Source organism: Gymnodraco acuticeps, unplaced genomic scaffold (assembly GCF_902827175.1).
Source record: "Gymnodraco acuticeps unplaced genomic scaffold, fGymAcu1.1, whole genome shotgun sequence".
NCBI lineage: Eukaryota > Metazoa > Chordata > Actinopteri > Perciformes > Bathydraconidae > Gymnodraco > Gymnodraco acuticeps.
The window spans coordinates 1,321,630-1,347,760 of NW_022992032.1; the positions used below are offsets into that span (position 1 = coordinate 1,321,630).

Below are 26,131 nucleotides of genomic sequence, written 5' to 3' on the forward strand. Positions count from 1 at the left end.
TCAATAACTTTGTTGTTATTAGCATCTGGTTAGCTAGCTATGCTAACGAATATAAGAAGCTTTTTCTACAACCAGTGAGGTAAATGCACATCTTTATATGATCATTATAGTTGTAAAAAAAACAAGAGAATAAAGTAAACAGGTATAAAATACTATATGACAGTGAAAAAAAGTTGTTATTAATAAACAACAATACAGTTTGAAAGGAGAGTGATTTGTAAAATATCCATTAAAAAAATCTGCTTACTGTTCTGTTTCATATGGGTGTTGAGATATGTATTCATAAATCTCTTAACTCTTAAAGTGCACCAGATTGATGCTTTTAACTTCAAAAATTGCCCACATCTTGTGTCCATATCTTTCTGTTTTGGTGGTCATGCCACAACCGTGCACGTGCATGCACGAGTCATGGTAAAATATGGATTCAGAGGTTGCTTTTTCTTTGCACAGCATGAAAGAAAGGTGAAATGAATGGGCTGTGATTTTAGTATTTTTAAGCAGAGGTCAATAATTTGTACGGCCCTCGGAGGATGTTGAAAAAATTGAAATGGCCCTTGAGAGGAAAAAGGTTCCCCACCCCTGCTTTAGGGGCTCCTTAGACATCTGATCGTCAAGGAAAAAGAAATGATAAGTGAGAAAAAAGGTGAGTTTCTTATTGAAATAAATCCAATTGACATTTAGCATCACATTAGGGGACACAGGAGAAAACAACTAATTTATTTAAAATAAGTGATTACAGTATGGGTACTAGTGAGATGATCCTTAATATTACAAAGTTTTGGTTTAAATGAGTACAAATGTTTTTTTATTGTGATATACTTTATTAATCCCCGTGGGGAAATTGTTTCTCTGCATTTGACCCATCCTGTGTTAGGAGCGGTGTGCTGCCATTTTGAACGGCGCCCGGGGAGCAGTGTAGGGAACGGTGCCTTGCTCAGGGACACCTCGGTAGAACTTGGTCTTGCCGGGACTTGAACTGGTGACCTTCCAGTTACCAACCCAAGTCCCTATCGACTTCGCCACCACCGCCCCTACAAAATGTTTGGCACAAGCTCCTCCCAGGAAACCATACTAACTTGGGCGGCCGGGTTTGATTTTTGTTTTGTTTTTGTTTTTAAATATAAAAACAGACATGAAACGAGGGAATACAAAATGATGAGTTATTATTGGTTATTAGTCAAATGAATGTCACATTTATTTAAAAAATATATTTTCAAAACGATATCGATACATATGTGCATAGGGCAGGCACACATTAAGATTAGAATTTTCTGAAGAATAATACAAATTATGAATAATAAATATGTATATACATACTTACATTATTAACATGTTATATCATTATATTATATTATAATAATATACTTTTTTATATACATACATATAGTAAGTATATTGTAAATATATCATATTTAAATATATGTATTATGAAAAATAATTATATATATAATATATTTTATTTGCAATTATATAGTACTTGTGAGCTGATTAAATACTTACAATATTATATTATTTGTTAGGCCCTATAATAGTTAAATAGACTATCCTGGATTTTAAGCAAAGCAACCACTCTCACATAAATCCCAGAATAAGTAATACATTAGTTACGTATCTCACCAGGGAGGTGTAGAGTTCTCAGTGTGACCTGCTGGTGAAAGTGAAGGCGGAGTCCCAGCAGGAGCCCGGCCACAATGCATGATAATTAGCCTTCTGTTGTGATCTGGTTTCTGTCTCGGCCTCTCCGGACCGTGACCCTTGACCTCGTCCCACAGCCAGACAACAATCCCTCCCGGCTGGAGGCCAAACAGCCCGTCAATCAGCCTCCCATTAATACGGGCCCTTCCCTGTTGAGATCAGCAGCCGATGAATGCTTCAAATCAGACTGCAGGGGGAGAGGGGTGACACCCAGAGGTGGAGGGGGCAGAGATGAAAGAAATACCGCAATGATTAACCAGACTTTAAAAGTAAGAACACAAAGAGGCTGTGAAAGTGAAGAAAGTTTAGAAAATGACATGTGTAGGTTCAGAGAGAAGAAGAAGAAGAAGAAGACTTACTTATTTAGGTATTCCTTAGAGGTGATGCTGCTGTCCGTCACATAGCTGCTACATGAATACTATTCAGCAAGAGGGGGAATATAACCAAATACATTACGTTTTTCATCAGGAAAATGTATTTAAAGTATCAATAGAATTATGATTTTTTTTTACATCATTAATTTATTATTAATCATGCTTTATGGTGGTAGCAGAATGTTATGTTTGTTTAGAGCTGGAGGCTGGAGCTAATTTTTAAACTATTTTGTATTGAACTGCAACTGAAAATTATTTGCAAAATAGCAGGCAGTTTATTTTTCCGTCAATCAGTTATGTTTTGGTTCTAGCTGTAAATATGTAAATATTCTTATGTGCTGGGTGGAAGAATCTTGATTTGTAAAGGAACAAAAGCTTTCAGATAGATGTAATGTAGTAAAAAGCACTATATTTCCCTCTGAACTGTAGTTGAGCATAAGAAGAACATTAAAAGTACCTAAAAAGTGTATTTAAATACAACAATTGAGCAAATACCAACGTTTAGTTCATGTGGAAATTAAACAGAAATTGTGTAAAAAGTGAATTAGTGAGCTTTATAGGTGCTGGCATGTTCTTAGCATAAATCAGACCAAAGCTAGCTGTTTAGCTACATGTAGCTACTTGTTTAGCCTACATGAGATGTTTTATGCATCAGTCCAATTCCTGTCCTCCAATGGACTCTTTCTGTGCAGTATATTATGAAGTTGGTAAATAAATGTATAATTTCAGTGTTGTTTTTTCCTGAAATATATCTTTTATGCTCGGTTGACAAGCCAAACTCTGGTGTTTTTGCTAATTAAACAGTGCACACTATTAAGACACTGTTATATTTCCATTACCTGCCACCATGTAGACTTTTACCTCATTACAAGTTTCCAGACGGGATGAATTAGTCTAGACAGAAATGTGTGTTTACGTTTTATGTAAACAAACTTAAGGCAACAGTCAATTATGAAGCCATTATGGTTTCACATGCGACCTGACGAGTCCATGACAAGTCTCGCGAGAATTTCCAGAGCAGAAGCGGGAAAGGACAGAAAGTGGCAGCAGGGGGCGCCAGAGCGTCAGTGAGACACCAGGAGAGTGATACACTGGAGGCTTCTGCTCCAGCAGTCTTTAGAGCATTTTTAGTTAATATAATACAGAAACAGCACCAGAAAAAACATAAAGAGGCTTTGTTTTAGTTGTTCAGTACGACAAGGTTCATTGTTTGTCCATGTAACTGCAGAAGTTTAAGTGAGATTACAAAAGTTAAGAATACAGAACAGCACATAGTGTTCTGTATTCTTAACTTTTCTCTGCTTTAATTAACCTAATTGTCTTGGGTCATTCAAATGTACTTTCAAATTTTAACGTGCAGCCAAAGACCCCTCCCTCTGAAAAACATGTGATGTTTTTGTAAGACCTAGCAGTTTTCTCTAAATGTCTTCTTTTTTTTTACAACACATTTATTAAAGTAATTTGATAGATTAAGAAATATTTTCTCAGTCTCTTAAATGTGAAGATTTGTTGGTTTTCTTACTCTTCTGTAATTTAAATCTGAATGTCTTAGGGGGGTTTTGTGTGTTGGTTGGACACAACAACAACATAAAGCTATTTTTAGACATCTTCTTGTCTTCTGGGAAGTTGTGATGCTTTCTGACATTTTATAGACCAAATGATAAGTTGATTTTATTGATTAAGAAATGAAGCCAAACCTCATAAAAAGTTTTAAAGATATAAAATAAAAAAACGTCATCAGCATTCTCAGATCTAAATACAAGCCTGAAAAGACAAACCCTAGAGCACAACTAGTGACCTTCTAATGGGACCCAGACCAGCAGCACCCAGAGAGGGGCCCAGTCATGAGTCAGACCGTGAGATGAAGCAGATAAACCCACATCATGTGTGGAAGACATTTGCCAGTCTAGTGAGTAATTAAAACTTCCATTTGGGCAGAAGTAAAAACATTAGGTAGGCGGATTGCTGAGGTGTCATCTGGGAGACAATTAGAATCATAATTATACAAATTCTCGAGGCAATCATGACTAATGCTGACGAACAAAACCAAATTGATTCTGCTGCTGTACTCAGGAACATCAGATAGATGCTTAAAATATGGAGTAAACATAAAAGAAAATCAATTAAACCGGGCATTCAAGTATTATTTTATATCTAATTTACTAACCCAGCGCTAGACTATGATTAAATTATTTTTCTCATCAAAAGGCATCCACTAGTAAACTGAAAATAAAATGAAAAATGTTGAACAAAGACCAGAAATCTCTTCCATTTACTTTTCTGCACCTGAACTGAGAGTCACAAGGCCGGCCTCACACAAACATCTGCACTTCCTCCTGAAACGTCCCTCATTGTCATAAGCAAATCTCTCACAGCACGCTGCTTTTTGTTGCAGCTGTCTCCCAGACAAGGACAAAAAGAATAAATCCATCACAGGCCTATTGTGAGCATTTAGAATGCTTATCCCCGATTGGCTTTTCTTTCATAAATGTGCTAGCACTTATACAGAGTATTTGACTTGCTGTTGACATGACTTGAGTCATAAAGCGTTCAGAAAGAGAGGCAAGGATTCAGGTTGTTAAATACAAAACCACCAGCAGAAAGCAAGGAGATCTGACGGTTATACAGGATGGTGAATGTGTGAGTAAAACGTATTACTTTTCACCAAGAAATATGCAAATCGAAACCCAATTTCACCTTTGGGTGACTCTTTAGTTATATTAACAACTACTGTCATTGTTTAGTCATAATACTAATTGTTTAGTCTGTGGTGTCTAAAAAAGTTAGGACAAATAAATCCATTACATCTTAAACTTGCCCACATGAATTTACTATCACATAAAATGTGGAAAAGTAAAGTCTGGCATTTTTTAGCTTGAAAAAATAATGAATATTCTTCACCAGTCATTACAATGTTTTAAAGGGGCCCTATTATGCTAATGTTCAGGTTCATATTTGTATTGTGTGTCTCTACTGTGACATGTCTCCATGCTTTAATGTTCAAAAAGCTCTTTATTTTTCTCATACTGCCTGTGCCTCTTTTCACCCTCTGTCTGAAACCAGAGCCCAGTTTGCTCTGATTGTTTAGCTGACCGGCTCTGTTGTGATTAGGCGCATTCACACCACAGTACTTTTCCCACAAAGGTTCATGAGAACTCTTTTGTGGCGTTCACACCAAAAAGAGCCGGTACTAAAATTAGTTCATGAGAACCTTTTGACCCGCACGAAAGTCCCTGCTAGAGAGCAGGGACTTTCGTGCGGCTCTCTTGTGAGAAAAGAGCTATATTTCTGATTGGCTGGGCGGATTGCAAACCACGCCCCGTAAAACTCCCAAAAAGTTTTGTGAAGCCGCCATTTTATTATCCTCGCATTAGCATTATTAGCATTAGCCCAGCGCAGAAACGCAGAGAGACTAACTTATGGCAACACAAAATAAAACATGGGAGTGGTGGAGATGAGGAGGTGTCGGCGTTCTGGCGATTTACTCGGAAGGCTTCAGTAGAAGCTGCTGGAACTCCCAGCAGCTTCTACTGAAGCCAGTCCCCAACTCCGGGGACTTCCGGTCGGGGACTTTGGGCGGCAGTATACGCCGTGAAGTGGTTTGCGGCCTGCCAGTAAACCCAAAGCAGAAGAAGAAGAAGTGACGTCAGCGGCTTCATTTGCCTAATCCACCCCAGGGTTGCGTTCCGATAATCCAAAAATCAGCTCCTAAATTCTAACCCTATCTCCTATTCCTTGACCTCTGAGTGGAACGTCACGGGGTTAAGGGATAGTGGATAGGAGAATTCAAAAGGATTTAGGAGAAGAGACTTTAGAGAATCCGAATGCACTTTCACTATCCGACGTGTTTATGATGCGCCAGCGGACGTCATGAATGTGCGTCTGCTGCTGTGGGGAAACTATGGAAACTACAGTTTTCTATACAGCGGACTACAACATGGATGTTTAATAAGAACGAGGGACTACTGTAAACTCATCTCGAGACTCTGCACCATGCTCTGATGCTGTTGCTTTATGCTTTATGAACGTGGACAACAGAGAAACATATTCTTCATGACCAAAGTTGGAATTGAAATAAAAAAGGAAAGTAAAACTTATGTTCGTCACCCTCTCCCTCCGGTCCACATTAATACAAATGATCCCAATACGTATGATTGTATGAACTATGAAAATATCTTAAAATCAATACAAATGTATTTATTATAAACGTTAGTCCTTAACATCTATCACTGTGTATATCACCATTCAAACATCTTTTAAAAGTTGAACAAACCCCACACAGCTCAGTAAAGACTTTGAAATGTTGACTTTATTTGATCATTTCAGTAAAAACTAACGTTCATATTTCTCTTTTTGATTATAATACTGATGAACGTTCCGAAAAAAGCACTTTGGCAACTTACCACATACATTTAAAATGCTTAATAAGCACCGTAACTTTCATGATATAATTTCTCGGTCATAATCGGTTGTTTCCGTGAACGGACGACTGTGACTGTGAACAGTGACGGCAAATGCTGCGGCTGCAATGCATTGTGGGGCAGCATTTTCTCCTCTCCTTTCGGTTAGGGAGGTCCAGTGGTTCCTAAGCTAAAGGAGGTTATAAAGGAAGTTTGAAACCTCATTTCCTTTCATTTGGAGAATTGAAACGGCACTTATCATGGCTGCCAGTGACGTACTTCCGGGTCATTTCACTCCGTTAGGAAGGTTCCTAAGATAAATGGACTATTGGAATGCAACCCAGGGATTTATTCCGGTGTGAACGCGATCTGTACTTAGTTCATGAGAACTAAAGAGTTCTCATGAACTCTCATGAACTAAGTTCTCATGAACCTTTGTGGGAAAAGTACTGCGGTGTGAATGCGCCTATTGGTCAACAGCTTAGAGATGTCCCACCCCTTAACCAATTGCATACAATAGCCTCATCCCAATACCCCTCCTCGACTCCTCTCTTCCCCTCCTCCGGGACTTGACCCGGAAATCGATCGAGACACGCCATTTTGAAGGACGTCCCAATAGCTGAAATGCACACGGAGGAGTCGAGGAGGGGTGAGGGAGGAGACACGCCAGCAGACTACGCGGAAGTGTTTTCACTACTCGCGTATAAAAGCCCCGCCCCCACATTCACAGCTGGTCGATTTCAACAGAGGAAAACCGACAACTGGAAGATGAGTGGAAAAGCGTCACATAAATGTATAAGTGCTCACAGCTCCGTGGGAATTATTATGTGCAATTCATTTCTAAAAGGCTTTCACATTACTATATTATATTTTTATTTAAATGTAAGCTACCTTTTACACCAAAACGGAACACAAAAGCAGGACCAACCATCATACATTGAATTCCTTGACTAACCAGAGAAAGATTCATTCATTTAAATAAATATGTAACCAGAAATGGGCCGGTTCTAAAGGGTTATTCAGTTAAGCCCGATGAGAGGGGATACAGCTGTGCACGTCATAATTAACAGACGTCGTTTAAGAGTGACGTTTGAGTGAACGAGGACATCCCAATTAATACCTGAGGACTCCTCTGTCCTCGCGTCACCTCCTCGTGTCTCTCGCTCGCATCTTACACAGAGCTAAGATCGGAGCTAAGATGCAAGGAAGGGACGCGAGTGAGGGAAAGGAGGGGTCGAGGAGGGGTATTGGGATGAGGCTACAGTGTTGGAGCACTAGCCAAAAGAAGCACAAGTGTTACATAGTGATGTCATTATGTCACAGAAGAGAACAAAGGAGTCCAATCGAAAAGCAATAAGCAAAATAGGGCCACTTTAAAACTCAAAGCAGCAAAACTAGATCATACATTTTAAAATGTCCCCTAAATATTTCTTGGTAAAATTATTGAAGGACTGAAGTTAAAGTGGCAATACAGTAAATATAAACTATTACAAGTCCTGCATACAAAAATATTTAATAAAAGTACTAAGTATTTGCATTAAATTACACTTAAAGTACCATAGGTTAAGATAATTGTTATGCAGAATTGACCATAAGAAAAGTTATGTTTTTTTGACTGGATTATATTAAGTTAATATTAAAGTTCCCATGTCATGGCCATTTCTACTGATCATAATTCCATTGTTGAGGTCTACTAGAATAGATTTACATTGTGCAATGTTCCAAACTCACATTGGTTTACTCATACAGCATCTCTGTATAGTATGTGTATTCACTCTGTCCTAAACGGCTTGTTAGAGCTCCTGCCCCCCCTCCTCCCTATGAGACCACTGTGCTCTGATGTGTGTTTATGTGTTACAATGGCGTTTGTTGGCAACCAGAAAATGACACCAGTAATGACAAACAGATGAGAATGCTGCGTGGGGTCTGGGTGCCGTGTTGGCGGGACGTCGCAGGGCTCGCTGCTCCGCCCTTTGAGTCTCGAGGAGCGGACAGTGTGAGCTGGATTACTGGTGTCGTTTCCTGGTTGCTGCGTGGGGTCTGCGAGACACCGCGGAACTCAGCCTGAGCACACACACGTGAGTTTGTGGCGAACTGTGAGTGGGGATCCATGGAGCCGCGGCTGAGAAAATATAAGGCTGAGTGTGTGTGTGTGTGTGTGTGTGTGTGTGTGTGTGAGGAGCTCCACGGATTGGTCCATTTGGACCTGGTTATCGTTACGTCACCATACTCGGGAAGAAAACAATGAAAAAATAAAAATGTCCAACGAGGCGTTCTGGGGCAGCATAGACAGGTATTTTCTGTGTTAGAGTTTTACTCGCTACAGGGTGCACTTTGAGGGTTTGTGACTCTGCAGACCGTTTACATGCAGAAAAACCTTCATAACACAAGGGGACGGGTAATAACCGGAAAAAGCATGACATGGGACCTTTAAGTAAATTACATTTCAAGTACCCCAACATCATACTCAAGTAGAGCACCTACAATAAATATTGATTATTATTATAATTTTCATTCCACGGCTTGTAGAAGGTGAATGAATGAAAGAAAGACAGGAAAACTGACATCCATTTTTACCTTTTTTAATGAACCCTGATTATTGTTTAATTACAAATGAAGATGAACAGAGAGTAGAGAAACTAGTACAGGTGGTTCCTCCGGGATGAAAACAAAAAGTCTCCATCTCTCCTCTGGAGTGACAGCTCACAGTCGGGTTGGACGTGAGAGCAGAGACGGAGAAGGGAGCCAAAATAAAATGGTTAAACAGTACAAAGCTTTTTTTCTTACACAATGCTCCAAAATGGAAAAAATATATATACAACATTAAAAAAAAAGTTTCTTCCCCTGCTCTATATCATGTGGGGATTAAGTGACCCTCCTCTTGTCCATGTTAATATGGTTATAAAAAAAGACTGCACTTAAAACTAGTTGAAGTTAATGTGAAAGAGTGGAACAAAAAACATACAGTATTCATGAGAAGAGACCGGGCCATGGGCAAGAGGGTACAAAATAATCAAAACAGTAATATGTCTGAAAAAACACAGAAACAAATAAGAACAGCATTGAGGGAATTAAGGGGAATTTTGGGGGAAAAGTTGTTCTCTTTTTTGTTCGAGACCATGAAAGGTAAGGCAGCACAGGTGCAGCAGTGCGGGTACGACTCGGTGTTTATCTTTACCAGACACTCTTTTAAACTGCTACATTCTATATAGCTAAAATATATTTCTTTATCTGGCACTTAAAGCGATTTTTATTGAAAGAAAATGACATTAAAAAAAGGAGGTTTGACACTTTTAATGCTGACTTTGTCGACAATTAAAAGGATAGATTTAGTGTTTTTGTGCCTGGTAAAGAAAAATGTCAAAATAAAGTGGGACTGTATAAGGTGATAGGGTGTGGGTGTGTGTAGACGGCATAACCATAGAAAACACACATACACACAGCGCAAAATGAGCGAGTCAGGTTATGGGAAGTCCCTTTCTCTCCACTCCGAGGTTTTGTGATGCCATTTCCTGTGTGTGTGTGTGTGTAAATGTGTCTTTGGTTTGCCGTCTACTCCAGAGAGACTGCGGGGGCGTCTGATGTCACGTGTGATGTCATGTTTCTCTTTTATTCTAGCCACAGTAAAGCCTTACTGTAACCAGGGCAGGGTGTGTGTGTGTGTGTGAATGGGCAGGGTTCACACACCCAGTTGACACAAAGCCGCTAGAGTCCACGCTCCAACCAAAGTCCAGTCTTATCAGCAGCTGCGGTCCTGTGAGGTAACGTGAACACCTGCTGTCGGCCAATCAGAATCCTCGCATTTAATCAGAACAAGCAAGTCCGTAACCCTCTCTAAGTTTGGACCAGCGCCACTTTTTTATTTATTTTTTTAATCAGAAGTACTCTGGTGTTTATTTTTGGTGGGGTTCTCCTATCTGTGTCATGTTGTAAACCCCGGCAAATCTGCTACTCCAGGTATGGTATAACAAACACTCCGACCAACAAAGTAAATACAATTCGACCCAGGTGTGGTTAAAATTCTGCTCACCCATTTATCCTCATCCCCTGAATACACAATAACTGTCTTTTTTAATATTTGTACAATATAAATATATAACTCTGACACCGGTGGCCTTTGTCACTGCAGCTCAACGGTCAAGAGAAGGCAAGGGTGAGAAGGCATAGGCTGAATTATACTGGTAATAATATGCCCCGTTAGAATATATACATATCTTTTACCGTTTAAAAATAGTAGGATTTTCCCGATCTGTATCAAATGAGCATATTGAATATAATATTTGAATTCAATATATATTTGAATAAAATATATATGTGTAGATTTACTTATTCTGTATCTCTCTTTTACAAAAAACAGAAGGCATGGTGGTAGTGTGTGTGATAAAATATTTTGCTGGGGGTAGCTTGATAAAAGTCTTTGTTGGCTTTAAAAAAAAGGCACAATCTTATTTGGGATAGTTTGTTCGTTAAAATGGGTCTTCTTACTTAATAAAATGTCATAAAAATATGTTTCTCGCTATCTCAGTGAGGGGTTTAGCCTGAGTTAACCTTGATGCTCGACATTCATTACATGCTTTCTCTCACCTAGACCAATCAGATCTCTTCAATCATCGCATCACGTGAACAGATACCACTGTTATCACCAAAATACAGAAAGACCTCAGATCACTGCAAATGCCCTAAAATACTGTCCATGTCCTTTGACAGAAAGAATACAGTCTTTTCAAAATGAAACAGATGGGGGGAATGCAGAAGAGAGCTGCAGATCTGTGTTAGAGGGAGACAACACGACGAATGCCCTCAGAACCCTCCAAAGATTGTACAAAGACACAAAACGCTGTATCCTCGAGGCATAGGGTTTCTTTTTGACACCAGCTCTCTACGCACACACATTCAGGACCAAGTGTGTCTGTAATTACAGCCTTTCAAGTAGCTGCTTCCTCATTTCCTCAATGAGAGAAAAAGGAGAGATAGAACCGGCTTTTTCTTTAAAGACCCAGGTTTGTTTTCTCTGTACACGTCCATTCACTGGCTAACAAACGTCTCATGTGGCAGGTCAGTTCATCACAATCTCCATCTTCCATCGTGCCTAGTTTGACTGTCTTCAACATGTATAACACCAGCCTCATTTCATGTCTTTATACACTGTAGTGAATGAGGAACGTGGCCTTGGTGCAGCCTCATAGTGTCCAAGGTTTTTTCCTGGAGAAAAGGCCGTGACTGGAGAGCGTTTTCTAATCACCCTCTTCAGTCTGAGGCCCACCGGAGCAAGGTCTTTTCTTCCCCCTTTGGATGCTCTTCATCTTGGAAACGACTGCTGGGTGAGGACAGAGAGGCACTTGTGTAATCTCTATCGGGGCTGATGAAAGGTTTTAGTAACGTTAGGATCTGTCTGTACAAGGTGAGAAGTTCTACTGCTGTACGATGCAGGCTGCCTTTAGGATGATTTATTCCACTGCCCCGGATAAACAAATAGACCAGTTGTGAATACATTATCTGGGCACTGGTGTGATTTAACTGGCACTATGAGGGCGATGTGCAAGTCCTAAGAGATAAAGACCCCCTCTTTGTAGGACTCTTTAGTTAAAAGTTAGTCAGAATAAAGTTGGATTATCTCTCAATGTTGTCAGTCACAGCAAGAACACTGTCTGCTGGTCATGTTTGATGGGGCTTGGCTTGCAGTACATTAGAGGCTACACACACACAGCAGGCTGTATGGCCCGACACAGGCCATAATGTCTGGTAGCTCACAGTACTGACCATAGGAAGGTGCTAAGGGAAAGTGTGTTGATGCTGCTAAAACAGTGACGAAACTTGAGAAGTAACTATGGAAACATCTTGTTTTTACTATATTGTGAACATGTGTCATGTAGGAGCATGTCCTACATATGACACATGTACAAATTCAGACAAAATATAAGTGTGTTTCTAGAATCACCTTTCAGTCACTATCTCTATTTTCCAGCATTATGCACACTACTGCTGTCAAGTTACCACGAGGCATTATGGTCTAAACCCATAGAGCGCTGCAGGGATGATGATGAAAAGGTGAAAGGTCCCAGACAAACTCTGTAGTCTCATTTAGCCACTTGTTAGGGACCCGCTTTGAAGGTTTAAAGTTTTAAGACATGTAAAACCTTCCAGCTCACTAATGAGGTATTTTGCTGAAGTATTTTATGTCGTAAAACAAATGTGAAAATCTCTTAAGCTTGTGTTAACCACAGGCCTTATTTAAGGCTTGTGGATAGCACAGTCAAAAAAGGGCATGGGACCTGAAGGACAAGAATGCTTTCCAGGGTTTAGGACTCATTCCTGCTGCACTCCATTAAGTGTGTGGACTAGACTAAGGGTGTGTGTGTTTTGACTCCCCTGTGTGTATGTGTGTTCAGCAGCCAGTGTTTTCCAGTGACAGCTGCGCCGTGGCCCTCTGCAGCTCCGAGCTCGCTCTGCGCTGGGTGGGAGGCGGTGGCAGCATCAACCCCAAAATAACACCTCCCGCTCCTCCTCTTCCTCCCCCGTTCTCTGCCTGCCCTACTCTTTTCTCCTCCTCCTCTCTGTCAGCTCTCACTTTCTTATCCTCTGCCTCGCCCCTCTCTCCGTCCGCCTCCATCTTCTGGTCTTCGCTCCAGCGGCGTTTGAAGCGCAGTTTGAGCGGGATGCAGGGGCTGATGGGAGCCACGTGGCCTGGCTCGCTCTTCAGGTTGATCAGGGGGAAGGCCTGGCTGCTGCTGCTGCTGCTGCTGCTGCTGCCGATGCTGCTACTGCCGATGGGGGGAGTGGCAGGGGTCTTGAAGACATCATCGTCGGGGTCTTCTTCAGGGTGACTGTGTGGAGGCGCGGAGAGGCTGCTCATGTTTCCGTTGGCCCGGAGATGGCTGTTGAGCTGATGGTGATAGTGATGAGCTGTCGGTGTGAAAATGCCACCTTGTTCCTCCTCGTCACTGTGATTGAGCTCATCATCCTCGCTGATGTCGGTCACCTGCACCTCCTCTTCCGAGTCGATGTCTGATATGGGCTCCACCTGGAGAGGAAGAATATTTCACAGCATGACATTTTATTTATGACTCGGGCAAAATGTTATTCATGCTTGAAATGTTTGAGAGGCATTTCCAAAACCATAACTAAGTAGAAACACCACATCCTTTGTGTATGTGTGTGCGTGCGTGCGTGTGCGCGCAGACTCACCTTGATCTTAGGAGGCCCCGTAGCCAAAGAGGAGTTGATTATCTGACTTGACCCTGTGAATGAGGAGGACTGGCTGGAGGAAGAGGAGGACGAGGCACCAGCCAATGAGCTCCCAGAGTCCCTCTGCTTGCGCCCGAGCGGCGGCGGCTGCAGCTTGAACTTGAACGGTGACGGGTGCTGATCCCTCTCGTCGCCGCCTGCTGACTGCTGGCTGAGCGGATGAGAAAGCGGCAGGGGCGGGCAGTGGAGGTGATGGGCGGCCGCCTTCTCCGGGGTGGGGCGGTGGGGCTGGGGGATGATAATGTTTGGGTAGTGGAGGAAGGCCCGGGGGCTGAGGTGGTAGTTGTAGACGGACTGGGTGTGGGCCTGCAGGTAGTGTTTCATGTCCTCCTGGTTGAAGGAGAAGTGGGAGCCCAACATCGGAGAGGACATGGAGGGAGAGGGGGTGTAGGACATGTGGGGGGTGGGGGTCATGGAGAGGGCTGGGGACAGATTTGGGCCCAGGAGCCCACCAGGGCCGGGCAGGGGGGAGACGGGGAAAGGAGACAGGGAATCTGGGTGCACCCTGGGGCCGTGCCTGCCGAGGACTGCTGGGTAGATCCTGAATAGAGAGTCGTGCGGCAGGCGGGGGGGCAGCAGACCCCTGTAGGCCCGGTCCGGCCCCGCGCCTCGCTCCTCGGCCCCCATGGCCTCCTCCAGCTCAGAGTTGGTGGATGTGCCGTCGCTGCAGTCGCTCACAGAGCCGCGAGCCATGCGGCGAGCCACGCTGCTGAACATGCCGGGGCTGCGCAGCTCCTCATTGGAGGAGAGCACATCTGAGGGTGTGGAGGGGGGGGAAACGGAAGTGGCTGTTTCCGGTTGGCACTGGAGGGGCACTCTGAGGGACCCTACCTGTGAAGAGGAACAAGAGAGAAGGGATAGTTAGTAAAGTAATACTTTGTGTACAGAATAGAATCAGATCACAGTTTATAACGAGATGGGAAAAGACAATCATTGCCTGACTTTTCTGCTCACTGAATTATTGGACGTGTAGTATTTAACCACATTTGCTGTAAGTAGGGTGTCAAAAAGGGACGGAAATCTTAAGGGTTTTCACTCCAAATCAACATGTTTACTTAAATTATTTCAGAAAAGAAAAGCAATGTGAATTGAAAACAGGCTCATCATCTTAAAAGAGAGACAAAGTAAAACTTCATTTGAAGTCTTATCGATATTTTATTAATTCAAATGTCCAAGTAAGCTCGCTACAGCACTCCTTATTTCTTCAGAAAGAGCGATAATAGAAACCCCTCGATAAGAGACTGTATTCAGTCACAGGAGCTAGTTGAAAGAAGGCAGGCTCAAAGGTGACGTTATTACTCCTGTTCTTTGGAATTTACAAAAAGGAATACAGTATTTTGTCCCTCATGTCTAATGGCGGCTGTGTATGAGGTTAGTTTTGCTTTGTGAGGTATCAGTCTCAAAGTTTTCTGCATTTATGCTGCTCACAGTAGGGATGTTAAAACAGAAGTCAAGTCCATGTTCATTTAATAATCAGTTATAGCGTGGTTTAAGAATAATCCAGAACATTGCTTCTGGTAGGAGACGCTACTGTTCCATTGAAACTCAGAGAGATATCCAAAACATGGACAAATAAAAGTAAAATATCTGCAAGAATAGATGCAACTGAGGCTAAGTGAGAACAGTTTTAAAATAGGTCACATATGTCCCATAACTCCAACTATTTTACTCATAGGGTCACAGGCACACAGAAAGAAAACACTGCGTTAGAGAAAGCCACAAGTTCCCTTCTCTTTCTCTCCTGCCAGGGAGACTGTGGCAATGCAATAAATTCTTGGCATCCGCGCACGTGCCAGAATTAAATATTGGAAAAGTCGCTCTTACTGCCATCACAAACATGGGTTGGGTTCCTCTGTTTTTTCCAGTACTGCTGACTGTGTGTGGGTCTCTCCATCTAAAAAACTCATTTCAAACTCCATCAAACAAACACAGCCGTGTGTGTGTCAGAGAGGATGAGCAGAAAACTGCGTTTATATAATGTGTATGTTTGTGAGCGCCTATCGATCCAGATTGACGTGGGCATGTGTGCGTGTGTAACCGTCGTATGAAACCATCATATCACAACATGTCAGTGTGTGGGCCACATCACACGGAGGCTATAATTAAAGTTTCGTGCTGCACTTATGTCACCCAGTATCTATCCACCGCTCCATATGGGCTGTGTTTACACTGGGTGGCCGGGATCGGGACGAGAGAAGACTTCAGAGGAGAGGAGGAGAGGGATAAACTGGGACGTGGCACACTGATGTCTTAAAGGGGCCCCATTATGCACATTTTCAGATTCATGTTTGTATTTTGTGCTTCTTATGTCATATGTTTCCATGCTTTAATGTTCAAAAAGGTCTCGATTTTTCTCAGAATGCCTGTGCTGCATTTTTACTTTAGCTAACTATGCCCTCTTTTCACCCTCTGTCTGAAACCAGAGCCCAGTCTGCTCTCATTGGTTAGATTGCCTGCTCTGTTGTGATTGGTCAACCACTTAGAAATGTCCTGCACCTAAGCCTATCACGTACAATGTGTTGGAGCGCTAGCCAATAGAAGTGTGAGAGTTACATAGTGATGTCATTATGTTACAGAAGTAAATAAAGGAGTCCAATGGAGGTGTTTCAGGCAGGGGGGGGGCGGGGGGAGGGTGGGAGATAAACTTTTGCAGACCATTTACAAAGACATATATAATAAAACACACTACAGAAGAGGGAAACCCTAATAAGTGTAATATAGTGCACACTAGGGCTGTGCAATTAATCGTATTTTAATCGCGATTACGATTATGGTTTGCGACGATTATGAAAACAGCATAATTGACAAAATACGATTATTTTGCTGGGTGCGCTTTCGCCCCTCCCTAAAAGCCCACTCGGCCACGTGGGAGTGACATGTGTTGTGAGTGTTCAGCGCGAGCGAAGATGTCAGAACAAGAGCAGCAACTCGTTAAAAAGAAGGGTAAAACTATTTCCACTATTTGCAAGTACTTTGTCATTACATTCCACATCGCTAAAGATATGTGCCCAGTTAGCACTGTTAGCAACCAGGGCTTTAAGCAACTTGTCAACACGTTGGACAAGCGTTACGCGATGCCGTCTCGGTATTATTTCAGCAGGTCTGCGCTGCCTGCACTATATGACAAATGCCGTGGGGAAGTTGAGAGAGATGACTACTTTGCTACCACAACAGACCTATGGTCTAGCCCAGGGGTGCCCAACCAGTCGATCGCGAGATGTGTCTAAAAATAGAACAACAATATTCTGTTTTATCGTTAATGTCCTGTAACATAATCTTCCTGTGCCAGAATAATGCACTTGAACGCATCAAAGCTTTGTGATTGGCCCGGCGTCACCCATGTGTCGGGGCGTGGCTGAGGGTCTTCAGTACAGGTGGCAATATCGTCACCTGCCTGCGCTCATCTCTGAAACCAGACCATGTAAACAGCCTGGTGTTTAAGACATGAGCAGCCCTACCAGCATGGTGTGACCATGGTGGCCTAAACATTTTTATTTGGTCTTAAATTGTAGTTCAACATTTATTTCCTGTTACTTCTGGACCATGACGGTGGGCCAGCCTTCAACGTGTAACTGAGTGGAATATGTTGAATATGTTTTACCAAAATGTTGGCTATATGTTAAGGAGTGTTCAGTAGGTTGTGACAGTGCACTGCAACATGTTTGATTTCATTTATTTTGGTCTAATTTATTTTTATTTATCATATTAATAATATATGTTTAGTATGGTTTTGGAAGTGTGCTCCAACATATTTGTTGATCTTGTTTATTGGTAAAATATTATTTGTTTTAAAGTTCAATAAATGGTCAATGAATAATCGTCAAAATAATCGTGATATCAATTATTGACCCAAATAATCGTGATTAGGATTTTTGCCATAATCGCACAGCCCTAGTACACACACTACACCCTTAATCATTAGTGTTTCTTCTTGAGTTTGTACTTGATATGAATATGTTTACATTATAAGAAATGCAGTATTTAGATTGATAGATAGATATTTACTGACCAAGAATGGCTACCGAACTTGAACTAAGATTGATCTTCGGTAAGTAAACTTGTGAGTTACCCATCACAATCTCTGGAAGAATTCTCAGAAAATTGATTGGCTCTCTGTAACCCTAGATAAAGTAGGTGTAGTAGTATCAAAACATCTGTTGTTGGCCAAAAAGTATTCAGCGTCAAAATAGGGAACATCTACTACCAAACAAACTGTGTTTAGCAATCGTTTTGGCATTTTATAAATGTATTTCACAATGTTTTTCTCCCAGCTGTCAGCAATTCAATCTGAAAGTCAAGTTCAGAAATTCAAACACAACAACCCGAAATCCATAGACACCCGAAGGCCAAAAACGTTTAGTCAGTCCTCCAGCCTACGCTCCTTGAACAAGTCCTTGTTGTCAAGTGTAATTCCATTATTTTCAGTGAAAATAACCATGGACTTCAGTTGCTAAGGGATGTCTCCAGGGCAGAAAAAGAAAGAAATTGGTACAAAAACTAAATAAATTATGCTCTCCGTGACTTAAAAAAAGTGTGCTTGGTTTCGTTTTTTTTTTTAAAAAGGGGGAAAAGGGGCTTTTTAATTATAACAAATACATATTAAAAACATTTTCCAGTTAGTTATCTGTTTTCTCAGTAGATACATGTGTACATACCAGAGCCCATGTCGATGAAGGGGTAGTTGACCAGCACTAGTTTGTTGAAGTTGAACTTGTAGGTGAACCTCTTGCCTTTGGTCTTGTGGAGGATCCTTTTGTTGTAGTAGTATCTAAAGAGAGACAAACGGAGTGAGTTACCATTTTTTATTCATCTCATAGAAGTTGAATATTTAAAAAACATGTGCAAACAAGGTGAAGCCCATTTTTTAAACATTACACCAGCTGAAACCACAAACCAGTCACATTTCTCATGCCACAAAATGACTCAGTTGCACAGCGAGCAAGCGATTATTCAGTGTAACCGAATTATCAACAAATCACCATAGTCTATTATTTCCCCATAGACCAGAATCAACTGACATTTGGCTCACATGTTGGACATTTAGTAATGTTGTCTGGGCCAGCTACAGCAATAAGGGTCACTAGTCATCAACAGCCAATCAGATGGGCACGTTCTTGCAACCATACGACTGTGGAGTCATTACTGAACGTGAGCAGTTCTGCAGAGTCGTGTAAAAATGATCAAAAAAGATAATGAGAACCATTAGAGGAAAATCATTTATGATCAGTGGAAATGGCCATGACACCTCTCCTTTAAGTTGGAGCCCTGCGCCAGGACAATGTTGGGGATAACGATGGCTGTTCAGTGGGTGTTCATGGAGAAAAAACTTAAACGCAGCAATGCAGGAATCACATTTACTAAAGCGCCCATAGGAATACAAACGTACTCTGCCAAGCTTTATCAGGGCTTTTTTTAAGAGACTGCATATCTAGATGGGATTAGATGTTACCGTGTCCTAATAGAATGCGGCTTGGCTAGCGTCAGCAACAAAATCTGTTTGAATATTTTCCATTGGAATAGGAGGCTAGAGGCACTGCTCCATTTAGAGCTGGTCTTTCTTTCTGAAATGGCCACACTGGATAATGAAGGGCTGATAAGTGTCCCCCAGATTTCCAGGAAACATCTTTGTCCGCCCCAAACTGATTTTATATCGTCACAGGGACGATGCACAAGTTTATATTTTGGGCCACCAAAGTTGCACCACATTTCAGCGGTGGGCAGCCTTCGTGGCCAGTGCTAGAAAACGTTTTTATCTCTGAATGCATTCCTCAGTGTTGTTCAAGCATCAAAGCAGTGTGAGACTAAATATAGTGCCCACCTTTCCTTTTATTGAATACAAAATAGTTTTGAATCTTTTTATAATTCGCCTATTCTGTTTATATTCCCATGTCCTACATGGTACTTTAAATTGCTCCCAAGGGATACATTTGTTTTAGAAATTCATTGAAATGTTGCGTTATATTTAAATGGAGTTGTGAGATTGACAAAGATACCAACCCCTACCTGAGATGTTATGTTCAATGTGTTAGCTAGCTGGTTACAGATAATACAAAACAATGTTATATTTGAGAAACCACAATGAAGCCGTTTAAAGCACTACCTGCAGCGTACAGTGCATAATTAAGCTGTTCACAATGGGAACACATGGTTAGATGAACATCTCCATGTGATTACTTAAGGAAGTGAGACAGCCATTCTGATTTAGCCTCACCGAGGCGGCTCCATTAGTAAGAGTGCATTAGTCATCATGAATACACAGAGCGATGTAGAGGAGTGAATGGCTGCTACTGACAGCGCAACTAAAAGATAAAATGGCTCCCTGTGACTCACGACAGCCTCAGGACCAAATCACATTCACATTTCTTTAGATGAAAACACTATAAATCAGTGTCTCATTCAGCGGAGACTGGCCACTTCATTCTTGGAAATGTAATACTTTATTAATCACTGCCAGTAAATGTACAAAAGATATGGATTGTTCTTGAATACGAAGTTGTAAACGTGTCTCATTTGGACCTTTTAATTGTGATAGTTTTGAAGCTATAACTGAGCTCTTCTCAAGCAGCAGAGAAGGCTTCATCACTTGGAAAATTAAGCAACTCATAGATATGTACGTTATATATTTAGCCAAAAAAACACAATAACCTAAAATGAAATCCCATCTTTTTCTTGATGAATCATGTAAATAATATAATATTCTAATGACAGCGTTGTTAAATATTAGTTTCCCCAAATCCACCACTCCAGTAGCGACATAATAATTACAGATATAATATTTTTCACACTGATGAGGCTATGCCCAGCTGTATCCCTGCCTCATTGTGATCACAATGGATTTTGGTACGCAACAGAACAAAGTAGAGCAGGAGTGTGTGTGTGTGTGTGTGTGTGTGTGTGTGTGTGTGTGTGTGTGTGTGTGTGTGTGTGTGTGTGAGCCATCCAGACCCTCAATGACTCAATGAGTGAAGGGCCTCTTCTGATAGACTACAACGCACGCCCACACCCTCACATGTTATACAGACACACACAAAAGGAGCAGGCGGGTATACAGCAAACATCCAAGTAATGAAAAAAGACTGAGCACGTGTTCACGCTAAACTTCTTAAAAGTGTTAAGCTTTATATTTAACAACCATATTTTGCAAAGTAATATTAAGATGAGGAAGAACTTCATCTATGACGTAAAGTGTTTACCAGACTTTGACCGGAATGATCAGTTGAAGTCTGCTAAAAGTAAATCTCTCCGTTCATTATATTCTTTGTGTTAAGAATAAGGGCTTGGGCTTGAATGAACCTTTTTACATTTTTCTTTAGTTATATAAGAGACTATTAGTGAGACTTGTTTTATTTGTAAGAGCCCATTTACCATTTAAAAAAAGAAAGAATCTACATACTGTAATGATGTCATTCTTTATGAAGCCTTCCAATCAATCGTTTTATATATTGATAATAAACAAAGATTATATTGCCAAGAATTTCTCCCATTTGTCCAGACCATTGAAGTGTTCCCGGACGTGTTGACCTTTAACCAGTTTTTCTGACCGTAACGCTGCTACACACACTTGGAGGAAACCGGCAGTATTAGTGAGTGGGTGTTCACAAAATCAGGTCTTTATGTGCAGTAAAAGCTGGAAGGACATAATATTCGCAGACGTGTGGATAGATGGATGGCACTTTGTATTAGTCGGGAGGAAAAGGCCACGCACATACATGTGAATGAAACGTACACACACAGTACTGAGTCAATATGGGACAGCCTGTCTCACACACCCAGGCTCGCTGCTGGCCTCCAGCTCTTTGAAGACCATTTGAACTTCCTTCAAATGAACTAGAAAGGACTTTGACTGTATAGACTCAGCCTCTATACCCACACACACACACACACACACACACACACCACACACACACACACACACACACACACACACACACACACACAACACACACACACACACACACACACACACACACCACACACACACACACACACACACACACACAGCACACACACACACACACACACACACACACACACACACACACACACACACACACACACACACACACGACACACCACACACACACACACACACACACACACACACACAGCACACACAACAGCACAGAAAGTTTGTTCTCCAGCTGTCATTGTGTCACTGAGATGAGACACAAAGTTACTGCTCCTGTGTCAAATGAACTGTTAGATCTTTGTGGGCTTAACTCTTGATCAAGCATACAAGCCATTTGGGCCATTTCTGTGTAACCAATGATTACCATTAATTTAAATGTAAAACAAATGTATCCCGTTTTGTTACTACTGTAACATCACCCTCTCTGTTGTAGATGTGGGGGGGATCGAGTGAGTGTTTGTTGTTTGTACAGCTTGTAATACAATGCAAATTCTGAATGAAGATATACATATAAATAAATGATATATTTATTATACATGAGAATTGGTTTATTATGAAAACGGCAAACTATACGGTGACTTAACTGATGGTGCTGAATCACTATATAAAGCACACAGCAAAACAACCTATACATATTACATCTCTTTGTGCCTATCACAATGTTTTGCTATCCGTATTGTCAATGTTAAATGAACTAACTGATTGATAAGCAATGTCAGCACCATATACATAAAAACATTTGATTACAAATATTTCAATACACGGTGTGTGTCTTTAAATACGGTTACATATGAGGCTCAGTCAGACAAAAAAAGGTTCAAGCAACAAACAAGACGCAGATGGGCTGGAGGAGGGCTGACATATAACAAAGTGATACGTGTATGTGTGTGCACGTGGGTGTGTGCCGATGAGGCAGTGTAACTTGTCATCACCATGGCAAACTATAACCCACACCAACCTACAAAACAGGAGGCGACATCGATGACTAGCAGCATGTGTATGTGCCAGCGTGTGTGTGTGTGTGTGTGTGTATGTACAGGAACAGACTGGCGGCTAAATAAAACTCGGCAGCATCCCACATGTGCTCCATGGAGGGTGAAGGTGTGTGTTTCTAAATCTGCCGTCACCTTGGAGTTCCAGCACGAAGCGAGGATCACGACAAAACACCATTCTTTTTTTCACGTAAATTTGACGCCGATGTAATTGAGAAATAAGCGGGGAAAGAAACTGCCTTCTACTTCGAGATCATTAACATACACCCAATACTACATGGTACAAATCAATTGTCTTCAAATCTTCATTATCATTCTGCGACAATTACACCCAAACCTTTTCCTAAGACTAAATCAACAGAATCTTTATAAATAAATAGATGTCAGCTTATATCGCCACATTACCTCTCTTGCTATTATTTAGCGTGCACTATTTGAAATACTATTTAGTGTGAAGATTCAAAACTGAGACACATTTTTGAAAGCAAGTCTTGTTCGCGTTGTGATGGTTGTGAAAGGACACTGTTATACTTAACCCTACTGTACAGAGTAGCCCTTACAAATTGGATGTGTTTTTTTGTAATCAGTCTTGTATGCTTCGCTGAGTTTATCTCAGTTCATCTGGAGTTCAAAACAACATGACTCCAGTTCGTGTAACTTGAAATTGACCCGTCCGGGCTCTTTGCCATTATCTGACTCCTGTGGTGTGGATACCTACGCAGAAAATATGACCTAAACATAAAGATGAAACAGTCCAGACCCGTCTCACTTAGGATGGGTATTACCTTTCAAACTGAAGCCAGAACCAAAGGAAGCCCAATGTTTGTTTTAGCTGTTAATATACTAACAAGTATCATCAGACCAAGCTAGAGGTAAAGGGGCCCCAATTATCTTTTAACATTCTGTGGTATTCCCTGAATCCCGGTGTGTTTGTCTTTGAATATTGACACCTGTAGGACTGCAGAATAAATACAAACAATTCTCGAAATCACAATATGGACGACAATTTCGGGAAGCACATATTTGCAAGTAAAATGTGTTTTAATAACATTTTTATGAAGTATTGTGGAGCTGCAGAGATATCCCGGCCTGCACATTTGAAAAAACTAAATGCTTTAGTCTCACCTCAGAGCTCGGCTGAGCTTGTCGTAGTTCATCTGCGGTTTAGCCTTCCTGGCCCCCCACAAGCGGGCCACCTCGTCCGGGTCCTTGATGACGAACTCTCCGTAGTCTCCCTGCCAGGCGATGACATCGTGGTACTCCTCCTTCCTCAGCAGCTCCAGGATGAAGTGCCAGAGCTGGATCTGTCTGGAGCCCGGGCTCGACTCGGGCTTGTAGGCCCAATCCGGAAAGGCAAACCCTGGGGGACAGAGGAGAGAGGAGAGGGGTGTTAAACCTGGATGATCATAAACAGGAGCACATTTAAAGTAAAACTTGGTTTTCCTAATTCCTTTAACTTAGTTAATAGTTATTAGTGCACTCTGCATATAATCCATTATCCTTCTTAAGTTATTAATCATCTCCTTTACGGCTCTTCTTCTGGTTCCAGGGTCAACACCATGGGGAAATAACTGCTTGTGTTTACAGGTTATAATAGTCAGGAATTCATACAATCTGTTTGGCTCTAAAAGGCATGTTACATTTTTGCAAGAAACCAGTCGACTCGCATCATTCTTTGAGCTTGAAGGCTGTTCTTTGTGTCAGTTGATAAAAGTGAAGCAAAAGATTGTAAACAGGTTCCGATTTCAGTAAAGAAGAGTATATAATGCAGCAATGACTTGGTAAAGAAGAATATATAATACAGCAATGACTTGGTAAAGAAGAATATATAATACAGCAATGACTTGGTAAAGAAGAATATATAATACAGCAATGACTTGGTAAAGAAGAATATATAATACAGCAATGACTTGGTAAAGAAGAATATATAATACAGCAATGACTTGGTAAAGAAGAATATATAATACAGCAATGACTTGGTAAAGAAGAATACATAATACAGCAATGACTTGGTAAAGAAGAATATATAATACAGCAATGACTTTGTAAAGAAGAATATATAATACAGCAATGACTTGGTAAAGAAGAATATATAATACAGCAATGACTTGGTAAAGAAGAATATATAATACAGCAATGACTTGGTAAAGAAGAATATATAATACAGCAATGACTTGGTAAAGAAGAATATATAATACAGCAATGACTTGGTAAAGAAGAATATATAATACAGCAATGACTTGGTAAAGAAGAATATTAAAGGTTATAATATATGAGACTTTTGGGAATCACAGTTACAATCAAACGTCTAAGTAGAAATACTAGCTTCACTCTATGGCTTTTGTGCTCGTTATAAGCATTGGGAATAAATCAGTTCCCAGAGACCGCAGTCATATCAAACGTCACTGCTATTGCCATCAACGTTAGAAAATCAGCACTGTTTTAACAGATAACCAGGCCTTGAGATATGTGCAGACAAAATATAAGCTTTGGTTTTATAACTACCCTCAGAATACACGCTTACACGCGCACACACACACACTATTATCCAAGAGTTAAAAGTATAGGCTTTGAGTTGTAAAGCAGTGGGTGGCAGTAAAAGACTCAACACAACTACAACACAAGGCCAGGCTGAGGGGCTGCATAGCAAAGGGAGAGACACACACACACACCTCATTAGGACCAGATGTGTGTTGGCAATCAGGCTGAGAAAGCAGAGGGTGGGAAACATGTGGGCACAATATAACAATGCTGAATTTGGTGAGTGCATGTGTGTGTCTATGTAAGTGTAAAGTAACACACTATCCTAAATACCGAGGTTACAATCAGTTTCCCACACTCTACAAAGTCTATCATATCTATATAGCAGTGACAGTGAACTTTTAACGATGATACGCTCAAGGCTGACAGACTGACACCGGTTTGATGTGGCCTATTAACCCGAGTATCATGACACAGCTTTGCTGATATAAAAAGGAAAGTCGTTGCATCACCCTGATGTAATCAGGCTCTATACAGGCCCACTAGTCTGACATATTAAACAGGGATTTCTTTTACATTTCTTCAGTACTTTTATTGCCTCGTCAACATATTGATAGGAAACTGCTGTAAAACGGCAGGTCTATAAAAGCAGAAAATAACACCCTAACACAACTTCACTAAAGAACAAAAGAAAAGCAGATGACTGGACATAAAAAAACAGAGGGGAAAAAATAGGTTGTAAAAGAATTACAAACAAAGAAGACACACCTGGCAACTAAATCCCAGAGTAAAGTGAACGGCATCTGGATATGGAGCGCAGATGGTAATTAAATCAATTAGCACTTTTCCATTTACTCAATGTGTGCCTTCGTTTTCTGCACTGCGTGTTCTTTTAAAGATCGGTCGGGGAAAAGAGTAGACCAAAAAAGGCAGGTGTCGGATCATTACAAATGTAAAGCGTGGCTGATATTTACTTTTCAAAATGGGTGAAGAGTCATTTTAGAGCTTTTTAAAAACGTCAAAAGCTCACAACTG

The 26,131-nt window shown here is 41.1% G+C and overlaps 1 protein-coding gene and 1 long non-coding RNA gene across 2 annotated transcripts in view; both read right to left on the minus strand.

Annotated features, from left to right (window-relative positions):
- Nucleotides 1-1,028: 1,028 nt before the first annotated feature.
- LOC117536634 lies at nt 1,029-3,046 on the minus strand. Its single transcript, XR_004567593.1, has 3 exons — nt 2,909-3,046; nt 2,055-2,113; nt 1,029-1,882 (listed from the first exon to the last, which is right to left on the minus strand). It is a non-coding gene; the product is annotated as an uncharacterized LOC117536634 (long non-coding RNA).
- Nucleotides 3,047-9,035: 5,989 nt separating this feature from the next.
- erf (Ets2 repressor factor) overlaps nt 9,036-26,131 on the minus strand; it is a 38,592-nt gene continuing 21,496 nt past the window's right edge. Inside the window, 5 exon segments of the mRNA XM_034201596.1 lie at nt 9,036-13,490; nt 13,655-14,488; nt 14,490-14,545; nt 18,370-18,482; nt 23,741-23,975. Coding sequence (XP_034057487.1) covers nt 12,855-13,490; nt 13,655-14,488; nt 14,490-14,545; nt 18,370-18,482; nt 23,741-23,975 — 1,874 coding nt within the window. The 3' untranslated portion in view covers nt 9,036-12,854.